Source organism: Ochotona princeps, chromosome 9, assembly GCF_030435755.1.
Source record: "Ochotona princeps isolate mOchPri1 chromosome 9, mOchPri1.hap1, whole genome shotgun sequence".
Lineage (NCBI taxonomy): Eukaryota > Metazoa > Chordata > Mammalia > Lagomorpha > Ochotonidae > Ochotona > Ochotona princeps.
In genome coordinates, this window is record NC_080840.1 from 29659018 (window position 1) to 29675427 (window position 16410).

The 16410-nt window shown below is 37.0% G+C and overlaps 1 protein-coding gene across 9 annotated transcripts in view; it reads right to left on the reverse strand.

The window, feature by feature from the left end:
- The window catches only part of RIMS2 (regulating synaptic membrane exocytosis 2), a 506806-nt gene that overhangs the window by 284370 nt on the left and 206026 nt on the right, over nt 1-16410 (reverse strand). For 8 of the 9 annotated variants that reach the window (XR_009246059.1, XM_004580663.3, XM_004580662.3 and 5 more), the window contains one exon: nt 2290-3215. Coding sequence is in view for 8 of the 9 variants with exons in the window: in XM_004580663.3 (XP_004580720.2) it covers nt 2290-3215 (926 nt within the window). In the remaining variant the exon portion in view is untranslated. Of the gene's footprint in view, nt 1-2289; nt 3216-16410 lie in introns of those variants that run through there. The other variant, XM_058668558.1, reaches the window with a different exon arrangement.

The following is a 16410-nucleotide window of genomic DNA, read 5'->3' on the forward strand; positions in this document are numbered from 1 at the left end:
TATTTTTCTAACTGCATATGTATTTTCCTCAACCTCATTTTGTAAATGCTATATCTTACCTGTTGGAATATTGTACTTTCTACATGTTTGTCATTTGTTTTAATAGATTAAATCAGAATTCCACTAACCTTTGCAAAATTTCCTATCAATATAGCACTTTAAACAACCAATATCTGGTTGATTCTCCCTCACTGTTCTAGGCTATTCTTTCCAGTGTTCTTGTTTCTAGGTTGACTTGAGAAACAAGAGGCTCCTAAGATTCAACTGGAATTATGACTAGAATGTTATTAATCCTAAGAGATTATTTCTAAAGAGCATGCAACTTCATAGCATTCTCAATGGGGAATATGAACTAAACATCTACTCACATTTTCAATTAAGTTATTTAATGAAATTTTATAGTTTTTAATGTCCAATCTTTCATTTGTAAACAATATTTTCTATTTTTAGTTCAGAACAGCAACTCCTAAAGTATGTATGTATGCATGTATGTGTGCATGTGTGTGTGCATGTGTGTATGCGTATATATCTGTATTTGCCTGTTTGTTTATTTAAAGGGCGGTGTTTCAGAGAAACAAAGAGACAGGGAGCTATCTTCCACTGGTTCACTTCCAAAATGTCCACAGCATCAGAGATGGTTCCAGGCTGATTCAGGACCCCAGAACTGAACCTAGCTCTTCCGCACAAGCAGCAGGGACCTAAGCACTTCAACTGTCACTTGCTGCCTGAGGGCGCACATTATTTGGAACTCAAAAGCAGAGAATCCAAAGCAGAGACTGAATACTTGTCTGCCCACTTCAATATGGGATGCAGAAGTCCCAAGAAGCAATTTTACCACTGCATCAAAAAGCCACCTCTGCTAATTCATGTATCTTGACTCATTTTTAATGTTGTAAAATTATTCAGTATTCATTTCACATCTACTTGTCTTCCTGAATTCCCTTACTGATGCCGACCGGTTCTTAAAAGGAAGAAATGGACTACTCATTAGTAATATTGGAGTGGGAATGACAGTGGGTTAACATAAGGCATTCATTTTAGATAATCACCAATCTAATGTATGTTGTAATACATGAAAATAAGTTCCAGAAAAACTTAATATCACTCATTAAACATAATAAAATACAAAACATATAGCTATTTTTCTAGTCAATTTTGGGATAAAAGAGTTTTGAAGGATTAAAATAGGGAAAACTATCATTAAAGATATAAGGCTTAGTTATATTTAATTCAGATTAAAAGAAAAATAGGAGATAAACATTAACTTGTGAAACATTTCAAACAATTAAATGTAGCAAAATCCAAAATATATAAAAGTTCTTATAAATCAACAAGAATAACCATATAATAGCCAATAGAAACAGGTAGAAGGAATTAAAGGGTTGAACAAGTAAATCACAGAAACTAAACATCAATAAACACCAATAAAATATCTTAATTCTACAATCAAAGTAAAGTAAAAATGATGAAAAACCAGCTCTTTCCAAGTCTTATTTAATTAGTAAACATGGAGTACATTGAAGCTGGTGAATTACATACATCTGACAGAAGTAGAAAACCTTTCTAGAAAGTAATTCGGGAATCTGAAATAAAGCTCAAAAGAATCCAAAGTATAAATACACATCAGAAATGTAGGCAAAACTTATGCATAAATGTAATCATTATATAATTATTTATTCTAGCAATCAGAAGCAATTGCAATGGTTGTAAGAAAAAATAGTATAAACTTATGATAGAATATTGGTGCAAGCATTTAAAACACTTCTGAAAAGCAATCTTAAACCCCTTATAAACTGTTATCAAATAAACAATGAGAACACCAAATTATAAATACTATTATGCCGATTAACTCACACATTCAAAACGATAGAAAGAAGAAAATAAACAATGGTCCTCTCTGGGGAAAAGAAATATGAAAACTTGCATTTCATTTTTTACACTTTGAAGGAATTTTTAGATGTTTTTGAGATTTTTTAGCAAAAAAAATCTAAAATTGCTTTTTCAAATTAAAGTTTAATGCTATTTTAAAAACCAGCTGAAAAATATCTCTAAAACATACAATCAAATGATGCAAAAAATTTTTTAAAACAAAGCAAGAAAGAAAAGTGTTTAACTTAATAAATTTTTGTCATGCATGGATAACATAATTTGCTTTTCATAACATAAAATTTTGTTCACATGACCAATACCATTATAGGAGGGTTTTTTTAGTTAGTTTTAAATATTTACTTAGAAATAAACCTTAAAGATCTTATCTAACACAGTAAAATCTGTAATTAGAGATCTTACCTTTTTCACTTACACTCTCACTTTCAATCTCAACATCATCACAACTCGTGTATTCAGGCGTGGAAGCCAATTCCTCCTCTGAACTGCTCAAAGAAACCTGTCGCATTTTACCTCCTTTCTTTGATTTATGAGGCTTTGGTGGTGGAGGTCTCACTGACTCTGACTGGTCAGAGCTCAGAGAATCATTCCTTAACATCGCTTCCATTTTTTCCCGTTTTGTTTTCCGTACAGCGGAGCTGGGATCCAAGTGGTGCTGCTTCCTCAGTGAGTCAGTACGCCTCATGTCTGGTCGATCCATGGGAATTGGACTCCTCCGTGGTGTAGGAGGACTATGGTTTGTGGTCCTTTGTGGATATGAACTTGGTCCCTGAATTTCTCGAGTTCTTTCCATTGAATAAGATCTCTGATTTTCCATGGCAGCTCTACGTTCAGATATAGATCTTGGCCTTGATGGTCGATCCATCCTTAGCATAGAAATTCTGGAATCTTCCAGTTCAGCATTTGCCAAAGAAACATCACTATGCCGTCTCTCATGCCGCGCTCGGGACACTTCAGCATGGATACGCATTTGCTCTTCGTAAGGTTGAGGTTTAACTGGATAGCGAGCCAAATTTGGATCACTTCGGTAGCGTGCCTGGTATTCCTCCTCTCTCCTTTGTCGTTCATACTCGTCTCTACTCTCCACATCTTCATCATCTACAATATACTCTTTGGAATGCCTGTGACTTCTCCTGTTGGAGTCCCTATAGTTCATATGATCAGACTCTTCATAAAACTGAGGATCACGTTGAGATCGCCTATCAGCATAATCTGATGGAGACCTAGGCATTGCGCTATCTGAAGTGGCATACTGTGAATATTCCTCTCTTTCTTCCCGTTGGTCGTATCGTCTATTCTGATCTCTGGACACTGATGGACTTCTTTTCCTAAGTAACCAAAGGAAGATAATGGTGAGGAAAGCAACACTTGATCAATTTTACAATTGTATTTGATCTCATTTTTTGAAACACATAACAATCACTTTAGTAATGTTGATTTTATTCAGTTCCAATAAGTAACTTTTTCTAGTTTATTTAAATCTTTCAACTTGAAAGGCAGAGAGAGAAAGAAAGGAAGAGAGAAAGAGGGAGAAAGAGAGAAAGAATCATCCACCGACTGGTTCACTCCCAAAGGCTCACAATAGCCAGGGCTGGGCCAAGTCAAAGTCAGGATCCCAGAATTCCAATGAGATCACCTCCATGGGTGACAGGGACCCAAGTACTTGGGCCATCACTTGCTGGCCCATGGTACACCTCGGCAGGAAGTTGAATCAGAAGCAGAAGTGCCAGGACTCCAACCAGAAATAGATGCAGGATATGGGTGTTTCAAGCAGTGGCTTAACCTGTTGAACCACAATGACTACCTTTCAAGTAGGTAATTTAGAAGGCACTTTAGTTGTAATTATTAAATGCTTGAGGTGCTGTCTATGGACTTAAATCATACACCATAATTAGACATAATCAACAACATATTGTGCCTCTGTATAATACCCTTTATTCTAATTCCTTGCTTGGTTAGTTATACTTAAGCTACACAGTAACCTCCTTTCATTCTTTCTACTCCTGATACCTAGTATGAAAGTTTCTTGAAAACGTAATTAAGCTCATCTGACTTTACTCCAGAGGTGAATACTTTCTTACTAAAGCTAAATGCAAGCTCTTAAAAATCATTTTGTATTTATCCTCTACTTAGATCGCTCTTAGTGTTGGTTCATATAATCTTTATCTTACTACCATTATGCCTCCAATCCTTTCTCATTGATCTAATTAGATTAACAACTTACATAAATATCAACAATTGCTTATTTATCATAAAACCTTAAAAGTCAGAAAAAGCACCTTTTTTTAATCTTATAACACATACATAACAGGGGAGCTGGGCCAGTTAGCCCTGGGACAGTAGGGGCAGGGTGGGTCCAACAAAGACTGGGTTGCCTAGCCTGGGTCCTTTGTCCTGCATGCGCAGAGGGAGTCAGACCAGTTAGCCCCAGAGGGGGCCCAGCGCTGCTTGGGTTGGGTGGCGCAGGGTGCAAATGGTACTGGGCTAAGCCCACAGGCCACCTGGTGGCACACTTGTGGGTTTTGGTAGTATAGGCTTGCAGAGGGCCTGGGGAATGGCACAGGTAGGGGTGTGTGAGGGCCTAGTAGAGGTGTGTGAGGACGAGAGGGATCATGTTCATCTGAGGAATGGTCTCTGAGGGACTTGCATCGACAAGCTGCTGTTCCTGCAGATCTGAGTCACCTCAGTGGTTTGGAGGGAGCAGTGGATGGCATACCCAGATGCACACAGAAGATATGGCACTCCTTTGGGGCCTGAAGAGAACATCTAATATCATAGCAGAGGAGGGAGGGCAGATTGCCCAGAGAAGAGGGTGAGGAGATGTATGGGAGGGAAGATTGGTGAGAGAGTACATTGAAGGTGAGGAATGACTACTGAGGAACTTCCATCAACAAGGCCACTGTACTTTCAGATAAATGTGGGAGGTGTTTGAAGCAGTTTGAAGGGGGGAACAGGAAGCCAAATGATGTGCCAGGTCACATGGGAGACCTGAGCTAGGCTAGTTAGCATCAACCACTGCCAAACACCACTCACTGGCACACACCAAATCTATGGCTGGGGTCTTACTTAGCAGGGCTAGATCATGGTACCTGCCAGTGAGAGACAGAATAAAGGATGGGTAATGTTAGGCAGCGCCATGACACTAACCAGCACACGAGAGATCGGGTCTGGGGGCTGACTCTGGGGGAGTAAGTGGGCCCACTCCTGTAAAATTGCAGTTTCCTCTGGTTTGTTTAAGAGCTGAGGGTGATGACGCCTGAGCTAGGCATGACCATGGAACCCTCTGACACTCATGGATACAGGAGTTGGGTACAGGCCGAGCTGGTCCAGACTGCAGCGACCACAGGCACATCCAAGAATAGGGTGTACGGTGTGCCGGGCCACAACATCCACCAGTAATACAAAGGCCAGAACAGAGGGGGCAGATTATGCCAGGTAAGGGCCTAAAACCCACCAGTACATGTAAAATCTGGATCTGGGAGTGGGCTGGTACAGGAACTTGGGAGCCTCCCCTGGTGGGCCATTGCTCCCGCTGGTGAGCATGTGATTCAGGCCTGGGTACTTGTCAGGATGGACAAGGTCATTCCACTGGCCAACAAGTGTGTGGGCTGGTTCTGAAGGGGGCTGGGTCATGCAGTGCAGGACCAAACCTTAGTACACTGGCATGTGCAAAAGCTAGGCTGGAGTGCAGGTCGTGCCAGACTAGGCTATCACGCCTGCCAGTTTTACTGAGCCAGGAATGGGAACAGACAGTGCAGGGTTAGGCTGCAACACCCACCAGCGATAGCGTTGGACGGAGAGGGGTAGGACATGTCAGGCTGAAGCAACCAATGGCAAAGGCCAAGACAGAGGATGGGCTATGCCAAGCTGGGTCAAAGCAACCAATGACACACACAAGATCTGTGGCTAGGAACAGGCTTTGTCAGGGAGCTAAGGAGAAGCCCTAGTTGGATTATGGCTCCCACTGATGAGCATGACAGCCAGAATGGGGGATTGACAGCATTTCAGAACTATCAAATTCACTTGAGCAGAACCCTCAGAACATGTTCCACATCGGAGACCCTCGGGTGACATTGGGTGGCCGTTCCCCATTCCTGGGAACTGGGGCAGCTGGGAGGCTGGATGCAGCTTTCCTACTGTCTCACCTTTTCCCCAGATACAGGAGGAAGAAAAAGAAAATTCGGAAATAGTGATCTCACCCACCTTCCCCTAACCTTCGATCAATCATGCAAACATCAATAAGAATAAAAATTTAAAACTTAAAAAAAATGCTTAACAAAGTATTAATATTGCCTTCTTCTCTGGCAGGAATTCAGGTAATATCAACATCTAGCCACGAAAACAAGGGGATTAGAATCCTGAAGAGGAAAGGTCTAATATAACTGCTATGTGATTTTCATCAGGACCTAAACAGGACAGAAGAGTGGAGTCAGTTGAAGGAAAGAAAACCAATATTTGTCACTTCAGTTGTAAGTATTTTACATAGTATATTTTTGGCCTAAAAGCAAACGCACATAAATGACAACACGGCATAATGGCACAATCCAGCCAAATCATTACTCTTCCCTGACATTTCTTCCAAGTCAGTAAGCCCTTTTTTCCCTCATATCCAGAAAATGATCTACCAATGTATCCATTACTGTTTACTAACAATAACCTCTCATCATAGGTTTTCCAGGTAAAAAGGGCTAAATGCAGAACTCAGAGGCTACATGACCATTCAAAATGCTGTAAGGATGAAGGCCAGGGAAGTTAACGCTGCTAGTCTTAGCCTGGAGAACCGAAGATAAGGATCCTCAAAACAGCAGACATTAGGAAACTACTGTGAATTGCAGAAGCTTGCTCAAGACTTTCATGCCTGCCTGTGCCTGCCAACAGCAAGTGTAATAACATCCAAGTTCTTATCACATTCAAATTTCTCACAAATGCAAAGCTAGGTAAAACTTACAGACTGTATGTTCCAGTACTGGGGTAAATGTTTTATACTTATCCACATAGAGGTGATTTTTTTTAGTATTTATGTTTACACACAACACAATGACAATTAAATTACAAATATTTTGGTTGATACTTGATACATAAAAACATGGACTCTTATAGTTTAAAATGTACAGTCCAAATAGGAATCAAGCATGGTACAACTTACACAATACTACATATGTATATTATAAATTATGAATACTTCATTTTACTTTGGTCATTTTTATCTATAAGACTAAAGTGGAACAATCTTCTGGTATCATAATATTGTATTATAAACACTGGAAGTAAGAAATCCGGATTTCTTAGTACTAGTTTTGCTATTGATCAGTTATCTGAATGCATATAGTTATTTAATCTTTGGCCGTCTGTCCTTTTCTAAAATAAAACGTAAAAGATAATGCACGTTAACTCATATTATTATGACAAGCATACTGGGTAAGAACTCAATGTCACTCTACAGTATGAACTAGAAATATAGAAATAACTAAGATGATATCAGATCTTAACCTAAATTATTCCAAAACCCTCACCCATTTCTTAGGGACTTGGATTCCATATTTTCACAATGACTTCATCAAGTTAACATGACTAAATAAAAGTTTAAATAAGGATTTTCAGTAATATTTAACATCACATTGGGAACTACAGTATAGAAGAATGAGAACAAACACAAATACTTCATTCCTAACTGGAGGAACTATTAAAAATATTTGGTAACCAGAATATTAACTGAATACAGTGAGTTTTATGTGCATATCTTATTGATAAATAAGAATATTTATGTCCAATTACAGAATTAAGAAAGGATGTTAATAATTAGCCCTGAGCAAGCCATCTAACTGCTTTTTAACAATTATACCTGACAAAAATTAAATTTAACATTAGAGCCAGTAACCACTTTGTTCTAGAGATCATGAAATTTGCCTGAAGTTCATGAATCGTGCTGTAAATGCTGATTTATATTGGATTTAAGCAAAAATATAACAGTAAAAACAGAATAGATGACCATTCTGTTACTTAAAATGGATGTAGGTTTTTAAAAATACTTTTCAAAATACAGAACATTTTAGAATGTCATAGCTATGCTAGAAGCAAGTCAACACTTCACTCTTAGAATACTCTTATCACACAATAAAAAACCTGTCAGTGACTCCAAAATATTAAAATAATCTACTAAAACAACTTTATCAGTATAACATAATATCAATACATCATGAATTATTTCAAACCTGAACTTCCTTAACTGTTAAAATGTCTATCTTAAATCATATCTTTTCAGAAACTAAAGGAAATCGACAAATATTTAAGTATATTCTCTAAACTGTATCTTTGTTACTACCTTTGTGATTAAGGATTAGCATTTTAAATTTATTATCAGGTAAAAAACACTTAGTAGGTAAAAGAATATAATAATTTTATATACCTTTCTAAAGAATTATAATATGTTTAATACCACTTAATTCATAAGTTATAATTCAAAAGTGTTAATTCAAAAAAGGTTCCAAAAGTATGTCTTTTGTAAAGAATAAAACATACTTGCAATATTATATAATACCTTGATTTTTACTCTGATGCATTCTATTAAACTTTCTAATAAAAAAACGAATATTTTTACACTCATTTTTATTTATCTAATTTCTGTTCAACTTCTCTTTATTGAAACCTAGTCTATTATATTTGTAGTGGTCTTAACTGGTGCCATTTAAAATCACACCTGAAACATTCTGGATCTGCCTCAATAAGTAGCAAATCTACCCATTATTCATGTATCTTGTCATATATCCTAGATCTTTAACATATTTCAACAAATTCTAGCCAAATAGCACTCTGGGTACCAGACTGTAAACCTCACTCTCCTACCTAAGCCAGTTTGAGGAAGAAAGCACATCAATTAGTGTATTTACAGTTCTATGTCCAGTAATCATACTGATGGATGCAAACATTTAAAATGTAAAATATATTTCCTAATTAAAGTATTCTACTAATTTCCCAAATTCAGCATTGGGAGACAAACATCCACTTACAAATACACACTCACACTGTACAATAACTCATCATGCTTTTGTCATGACCTCCACTTTAACATTTATTATTTTTTAACATCTTAGGTGGTTTGTTTCTAAATAACCTGTAATATGGACCTCATATAATATGAAGCAACCATCAAGCTTCTGAAAATACAAATATTTGAAAATTTGTAAATAGTACATGAAAAATTTGTTTAATGTGCACGTTTTAACTCTAAACTGTAGACAAATGCAATTTTAAAGAATCGTATGATAGAGTATGAAGAATTTAAAAGTATTAATTTCTGCAAATTCAAATTTTATGTAATGGTAGTTAAGCATTACACATGTGAAAATCTCCTCAAAATATTAATTAGCAGAGATTATTAAAATTAATATTTATATATTAAAGAATTAAAAATGACAACAGAACAATCTGAACAAATAACTCCCATCTTTTTCAAAGCTTCATAAAGCACAGACATCAATAAATAGAATAGTACTTCATTAATATACTTACACAATTCAACCACAGAAACATTACATTGGCAATAAAATTCTAAAATCCAAAGCTGTTAGAACACATTACGACAAAAATTTAACAGATATATTCTGTCCTATAAAACGTAATGCAGCCTCCATTCTCACAAGTGAAACAGAAAGCTTAAAAAAAAACAGACAGCTTACACTTATAAAAGCCAAGAAAAGCAAACAATTTCACATGACAATAAATATTTCACACATTTTTATTTTACCTTTTGTTCAACCAATGCACATCTTTCGAGCATGAAGCACCATGCTGACGAAAATGCATCAACACTGCGCCAGGCAGTGCTTTCACTTAATCCTTCTAACCCTAGCAAAATCATAGGAGCCATCCTTAATCAGATGATTTCAGTCTCTACTCGGTTTTGCAATCATTTTATTACAAAACTAACTGCTAAAAAGTGGCATGTAAACAGTACTCATTCCAGGATGGAGGCATAAACTTTTGTGATTTAAGGGCCAGTTAAGGGAAAGGTTAGTCTTTAATGCGTGACTATGGGGCTGTATATAGCTCCAGGTCAAGCAAGAATGTACCATGTAAGGAGGATTATGGTACTTAGCTGATTAGTGCCTCACAATACTGAACACCAAATGCAATCTACATTCAAGGTATTTCTGGGTGCTACATTTAAGACTAGCAGATTTATAAATTTATAAACTACATCTATATGAATTCTGGTTTTTCTAAAATAACAGCTCAGCTTTTGCTATAAAATATACAGGGACAATACAAGATAGTAATGGATTGTCAAGCCTACATTTTTTTAGTTATTGATAAACAAGCTTTTTAATCTTTACTAATAATAATAGCAATCTTTCTCAAAGGAGCAGAAAACAGCAGTTTCTGGGACTATTTAATGACAAATGGTATAATTCCATGAACTAAGAAATTGATTCAGACACTGAGTTTAAATCAAATGTTACACAATTTTATTTCTTTTTATTTGTTTGAAAAAAAAAAAACAGACACAAAAAGAAAAAACAGAAACAACCTCCCATCTCTGCTTCACTCCCCAAATGCCTATGATAGCTCAGGCTGGGCCAGGTTGAAGCCAGGAGCCTGGAACTCAACCTGGTTCCCACACAGGTGACAGGGACACAAGCACTTGAGTTATCATCAGTGACCACCTACAGTGCTAACGAGAAACTAAAATAACCAGGCACTTCGATAGAGGATGCAGGTAAACACCGCTTCAAACACCCACTCCAAGCTTTATTTGTTTTAATTTATCTTTGATCTCTCTGGTTAGTCACTGAAAAAAAAAATTAAAAACAGAAAAAAAACAACAAAGTCTTTCAAACCGAAAGTCAATTACTCGAAAATTAATATAACACTTCTGATCACTACATTTAAACTATTACAAATAAACATATGTAACCTTGTGAAAAGGCCAGTATTTTAAAATTGAACACAGATGTAAAAATACTATGATTTTTCTGGTCTCCAAATTATTAAATTTAAATGAGTGTCTAAGAATAACATCAATCACTTGTACAGTATTCACCTGTAGAATCTTATTCTAAAATTAACTGTTGAGCTGGAGAAAGTGCTTTTTAAAATTATTTTTACTTGTTTACTCACTGATTTGGTAAACAGAAACAAATTGAGACAGAGCACTCTTAACCAACGGTTCACTCCCCAAGTGCCTATGGTTTTAGTGCACAAAGCCATTTAAAATTAATTTTACTTTAATTCATAACAATATTGTAAACATATCTGAGGAAACAAGACCTTACATAATTCTCTATGAAGCTGTACACATTTGATGCAAATTATAGTGTAACCTGTTGTTTCACTTTCCTCCTGCCACCATCCCTCCCAAAACTGCTGTGTCAAAAATAGATACAAAGACCAGAAGTCATTCTGTACTCCAAGAGCATTTAAATCTGTAGAGATTTTTGATCCCTCTTTCTTTAAGGAGCCCCAGACGAATCTGTAGCAGCGTTAAGGAACAATCCTTACTAAACAAAGGCTCATTTGAGACAAACACCAAGAGTAAAACGATTAAGACAGGAGAAAGAGGGACCAATAGTTGCCTTCCATATCATCAGTAAAAGCCCCTGCCACCTTAACACCCTCTTAGCACTGAAATTTTGGGGGGTTTTGCTGTTGTTGTTTCCTGGTTTTTTGTTGTTTTGTTTTGTTTTGTTTTGTTTCAGCTAAATGCCAGTTGCTAGCAATCATTTTCCACTTGCTCCAAGGAGGCAACTTACAGGTTTTTGGTTATGACTTAAACTCATGGTTTCAGAGTAGGGGACTTTCATAACAGTTTCTTCTTATTAAAGGAAGCAATTATATCTAAAAGTATATGACAAAACAAGAAACCCAGATGCTGCCTATCTGCAAGCCAAACATGTATAATTAGCTTTCACCTTAAATATGTAAGAACACCAATTGGAAAGAACTGTAGTGTTTTTAAATACAAGAACACAAATGAATTTAAGCTGAACAGCATTCTCTACCTCAGTTAAGCACAATCCTCTCCTTTCAGTAGTTCATCCCACGTTGAGCAAATCACATTGCATCTACTATCAAAATAACTAGTCAAGACCCTTCTCATCACCTCCATTGGTACACACTTAGTAAAGTCACCTTCATGTCATATGTGAATTACTTAAAAAGCCTCCTGACATGTTTGCCTACTTCTCCCCTACACCCACACGACCTGGTCTCAACATGGCTCCAAGTGTCACAACTTGCTAAAAACCCTGCAGTAACTCCCCAGTTTGGGATCAAGCACTCAGTCTGGCTTCCCTGTATGCTCTTGGGACGATTGCTTTAGAAGCTCCCTTTGACTGCAACCCTTCTCCTTCCAATAGCAGTGGAAACATCTAGTGTTTCAGCTAATAGAGACTTTCTTCAAGCCTTCCCTCAAATCTCATTTTCTCAAAGAAGCCTACCCTGAGCACCCTCTTGCACAAGTCAAGCTCCTCTTTGATCCCTCTGTACTCTCAACCCCAACACTCTTGTAACCTGCTCAACATGTATATCTTTCTCATAACACTTATCAACTCCTAGTTATAACTTTTTCATTGATCACACTTACTATCTGTTTCCACATGACAAAACACAGATTTTACAGGTAAGGATCACCATTTATCATTTACTGTCAGTAGCAGGGACACAGAAGCTAAAAAGGCAAATAAAGACACATAAACAAAGCATTTTTTAACATTGTTAAGATTGATTTACTTCATTATATGGCATATGCACTACTATACTTAGTAGTATAGCATTAGTCATAATTTATACTACTTGATTTCCCTATTTGTTTTTTTGCATTTAGAAATAGTCACAAATTACTACCCTCAACTGAAATAGAAAAGCATGTGCCTTCAAAGTATAGTCAGTAATATCAACCCCTTGATGCCTCAACTAATGAATCTTATTTGTGTTATGCATTTTTTACAATGATGTTAGAAATCAAATAAAATTTTCAGATCTGGAGAAACTGCATTGCTTGAGATAGAGAAAGCTGAAGAATTAAAGGAAAGGTTCTTCTTGATAGAAAAACAGACTCTTTAAAACGTTGGTTTTTCGGAGCCACTATTGTGGCACAGCTGGCAAAGCCATTTCCTGTGATGTGGGGCACTGGTTTGTGTCCCGCCTGCTCCACCTCCAATACATGCCCCTGCTGACGGTCTGGGGAAAACGGCAGAAAATGGTCCTAGTGGCACACTTGGATGAGATTCCTACCTTCTGCCTGGTTCAGCTCTGGTCTTGGGGTCTCTCTTTCTCTCTCTCTCTCTCTCTCTCTCGTTGCAATTTTCAAATAAATGAAATCTCTTTAAAAAGTACAGCAATAGAAATTTTCAGCCAACCATTTATCTGCATGAGAATACAATTAACTCAAATTCTTTTAAAAAGTGGCAGGTGCAAGAAACAAGCTCGATAGACAAGAGTTTTCTTGGAACAAAATTCATAATAACTAAATCATACTGTGCTATTTGGAATAACTACCAGAACAAAATACAAACAACAGTAAATAAAATATTTAAATATAGAAACTTTCATAGTTCTGGTATATACGATAATGGAATATTTCTGACAGAACTGCTGTCTGCTTACATTTCAGTAAGTACATACATAGAATGTTACGACAAAGCTGAAAGAGTGAACACAAATTATTTCTAAATTTCTATATATTCAAGTTAGACTCAAATAGCTTGGAGAAGCACCCTTAATGTATTTCATTAACAAAAATATTCTCATACAAAAAAAAAAAACAGCATCTAACATCGTGTGTCAGCATGACATATGAGTTGGTCCTTAGGTTTCCATAATAATACTGTATTGCTGCAAATTTTGCATATCAACCCTACTGCTAGGTTATACAATCAATATATTCTCTGAAATATAAAGAATTCCTTTGTTCTTGAAGACCAGTAAAAGACTATAAGATGGAGAGCAGCATGTCATCTTAAAACATGGTTGGAAAACACTTAAAATTATACCTGAGATTTCCTGTTTTTATTCCATTGCCAGTCTCAGAAGGGTGGACCCCAAATGCACATATTCACATGACAGAGGCAATGAAACTTGGAAATTTCAGAGAAGGTTTTCTAAGGAGGTGAAGAAGTACGGCACCCCACAGAATAAAACTATAAAATCCCTCCTTCACATTCTCTTCCTTTGAAGCACATCTCTCTCCAATAAAGCACTGTTGGCCTCTTAGCAGCTTCTTCCCCTACACTCCTCATATGGACATATGGGAGCCAGCAAAAGCAAAGAAACAATGCATAATGTTTGCTGAATGTATACTCCAAATAAGATGAGGCACAACATGATCAAATACACTGGGAAGCTGAGCTTTGTGAAAGAAAGTTTTTAAATTTCAACAAGCATTAGTGTGTGATTTGGTAGTGTTAAAAATATGGTGATCTTTTCAAAACAACACATTAAGTAGGGTAGCTAGGAGTCCTGGTTGAAACATGAGGACAACAAGTTCTCATAGTTAAAAAGTAAAGTTAGGGCTTTCTTCTGAATATGAATATGAATATGTGTATATATATCCTCATATATATTAAGATTTATGTATTTTATTGGAAAGGCAGATTTACAGAGAGAAGGTTCACTCACCAAGTAGCTACAACAGTCAGAACTGAGCCAATACAAAGCCAGGAGCCAGGAGCTTCTTCTGGGTCTCCCAAATGAGTGTAGGGTCCCAAGGCTTTGGGTTATCCTCTACTGCTTTCCCAGGCCACAAGCATGGAACTGCATGGGAGGTAGAGCAACTGGGACACGAACTGGTGCCCATATGGAATCCTGGCACATGCAAGGCGAGTATTTAGCTACTGAGTCATCATGCCAGGCCCGATAAATTTTTAACATAAATTCCTCCAGATAAATTATAGGTTTTCATACTAGTTTTTTTAGCAATTTCAAAAATACAACTGATAGAAAATATCACATTGTGAAATTATTTGCCTGACCATTTGCATCTATTCTCATACTGCATTAGGTTTAAGTTAAAAACAGAATTAGGGGGTTAAAGTTTGAATGAAGAACATAGAAAATGTATTCTAGAGACAACTGCAATAGGTATCAATTGTTGGCTTTCTAATCCACTTGTTTGTTGGAAGGGAAGGAAGGTGATTCCATTCTCAGACTCAGTGTTTGGACTGTACTGGCCTCACCTGCCGCAGGAGCAAGCCATGATCAGCAGGGTTAATATGCATGTCAGCGTGACCACCACAATGACCGTAACTGGTCCAATCGTAGTGACTCATGAGAATATCTACCTGTTGTCACTGAAAAACAGAATTCCCATTTCATGACTGAGGAGTCACAAAACTGAGTTACTAGAAGTCAATTTAGGACCATGAGTTGGGGGGATCATTCCCCAGATAAAGACAACTGTAATATATCTGTCTACACTACATGAATACTTTTTTCAGGTTAGTAGATTACATACCTATAGTGAGAATGAGTAATTGAAGATAGAATAACTTATTGTGTATCATGTACTCCATTATGAATTATATTTACCATTGTTTTGGTAATGTGTTAGTGATAGTGTAGCTTGGCCACACTGTGTAGCAAACTATGTAACAGGTAGAATTATGAACACCTTACATGTATCACCAATTCATTTCCCAAAATAATCCCATGAAGGAAGTACATTTGTCCTCTTTCTGGGAATTTATATATCTAAGCTGAGTTCAAAGCTATTTATGTTTCCCAAACTACACAGTCAATAAACAGTCAATAAACAGGTGAGAAAAAAAGCTTGTGTTACAGCAATCAAGGAGGGTGGCTGCCCTCCTTGATTTTTCGTGTCTGCCAGTGAACATAAGCACCTGCACAGAATAGAAACTTCAGACAAAGGCTCACTGTGATTGTTGGACAGGGGGAAAGCAACACCACTCCATAAGCATGTCTGAGCAAGCCTGTGCAACCAAATTATCAAGCTTCCCATTTCCCTGTGTGTCCCAAGTGACTTCTATTTCTTGGTTAGCAACTCTACCTCGTTGTGTTCCTCCAACCATGCAGATAAAACCGCCTCCACTTTCTAACAGCATCACATTCGACATTGACTCCCACTCATTCGATCCCTCTTCCAAATGGCCCAACACAAGCCCAAATGCTGCAGTAACTTTCCTTCAATGCCTTCTTCATGAGATGCCTCCCTATCTTAAACGTCTCTTTTACTACATTTGTGGTCTCCTTCACTGTAGCAAATAGTGAACCCTATTTGGATCAATGATGGCATCTCTGGTTGTTGCTGAAGGGTGGATATCAATACTGGCTCTTCAAGGCTGTGAGCTTAACCACTATGCAAATCACTACACCGTAAGTAAACACTTCTCATGCATGAAATGTAGATATAAAGGACACTGTCAATTAAAATGACTCATATTAAAATGAATGGAATGTTTTATAAAGAATCTTTTCAAATGTCATGTAAAATGTGCATTATGTAAAACTTCACAAAGATTTTGAACCAAAATAAACATCTTTTAGTTCCATTTTTCATGAGCTTTCTAA